This window comes from Guillardia theta (genome assembly GCF_000315625.1).
Source record: "Guillardia theta CCMP2712 unplaced genomic scaffold GUITHscaffold_138, whole genome shotgun sequence".
NCBI classification, from domain to species: domain Eukaryota; class Cryptophyceae; order Pyrenomonadales; family Geminigeraceae; genus Guillardia; species Guillardia theta.
Genome location: NW_005434536.1, coordinates 174,953 through 176,329, shown reverse-complemented (window position 1 = coordinate 176,329; position 1,377 = coordinate 174,953). Strand labels below are relative to the sequence as shown.

General features: G+C 48.8%; 1 protein-coding gene across 1 annotated transcript; it reads right to left on the bottom strand.

The window, feature by feature from the left end:
* Positions 1-623: 623 nt before the first annotated feature.
* GUITHDRAFT_119041 (hypothetical protein) lies at positions 624-968 on the bottom strand (the record flags this gene model as incomplete). Its single annotated transcript, XM_005821779.1, has 1 exon — positions 624-968. One exon carries the CDS (start codon positions 966-968, stop codon positions 624-626), a length of 345 nt encoding a protein of 114 aa, XP_005821836.1.
* Positions 969-1,377: the final 409 nt, after the last annotated feature.

Below are 1,377 nucleotides of genomic sequence, written 5' to 3'. Positions count from 1 at the left end.
TCTATCGCTGGTCGCGGTATCCGACCAGCGTATTAGACGAAGAGTGGATTGATATCTTCAACCTTCACGGGAAACACAACGGCTTGTTGTACGGTCACGATCAATGGAGGCTATGACTGTGCAACAATGACATTATCAACTGGCAATCCTAAGAAGGCAACTGAAGTCACCATTTCCATTTTGTTTCAGGAAAACGTCGAAGAGAGGAAAGAAAACATGAGCCGTTGATGAAGTCGTCCCCAGAAACTTGCTGAGCATGGTGAGTTGGCCCTCAATGTGGAACCGCGGCAAAGCAAGAGAATTACAAATGATTTTGAATACATAAATTTAACCTAAAAGTTTTATTTGCTATCTTTGGCGCGGATGAGCTTGTAAGCTGAAATGGCCTTGGTAAGCCGGCTTACCAGGAACTATTTGGGTCCAGATATTTTTTCCAGTCTAGCCATAACGCTAGATCTTGGCAAATCTGAAAATCAGCCATCCAACCTCGTTAGCGGCAGTTTCTGTCTTCACAAGCTGATTGTCAATGGCCCACTCGTGGCCGCGAAGCGCACTTGTGAATCATGAAAGGGTATGTTCAATTACATTTGCACAACAGAGGTTCTTAGAAATGGCTACTACCTTTATTGGGCCCAATCAGTTTGCATGATCTCAGATAGAAACAAAACAGCATTGCACGTATCCTGTATCTCCACATTCAATCTCAAAGGAGCTTCTTCTGCTGCAGCAAGACAACGAGTCTTTGGTTTTCCTCTCAGCTGCAGCAACCATTGTTTAAATTCCAATTGCCAGTGAAGTTCAACGGTATTGCTAAGTTGAACGACTCCACTCAAGACATTGGCTTGCAGTTGTCTGAAGATATCCTTGGTGTAAAGAATGTAAACATCTACATGACTCTCGATTACTTTTTGTCTTATACCATGCCCGAGTTGTTTGTTTGAGTCACCGTCCAAGAACGAGATTCCCATATCGCAGATCCAAAAACCCATAGGACATTTCTCCCAGGGGGAAGAAAACCTCCCTTGACCCCCCTGTTTCTCGACGGATCCTGCCGGCCGGGCCGGTCAGTAGACCGACTGCAGCCTTCAGCCCCGCCTCAGACCCCCTGGAGGCCCGCCAGGAGGCTAAGTGTCCGGAGATTGGCCGGGGGCCTGATCTCTCCGGGCGGCCGTGACCGGTCAGCGGACCGTGTCAGCAGGCCCGTGACATGTCAGCCGGCTGACAGGGGCCGTGACCCGGCTGACAGGCTCACCTGACCGGTCACGTGACATATCACGTGACCGAGACAAGACTTTTTTATATCGCAGATCCAAAAACCCATAGGACATTTCTCCCAGGGGGAAGAAAACCTCCCTTGACCCCCCTGTTTCTCGACGG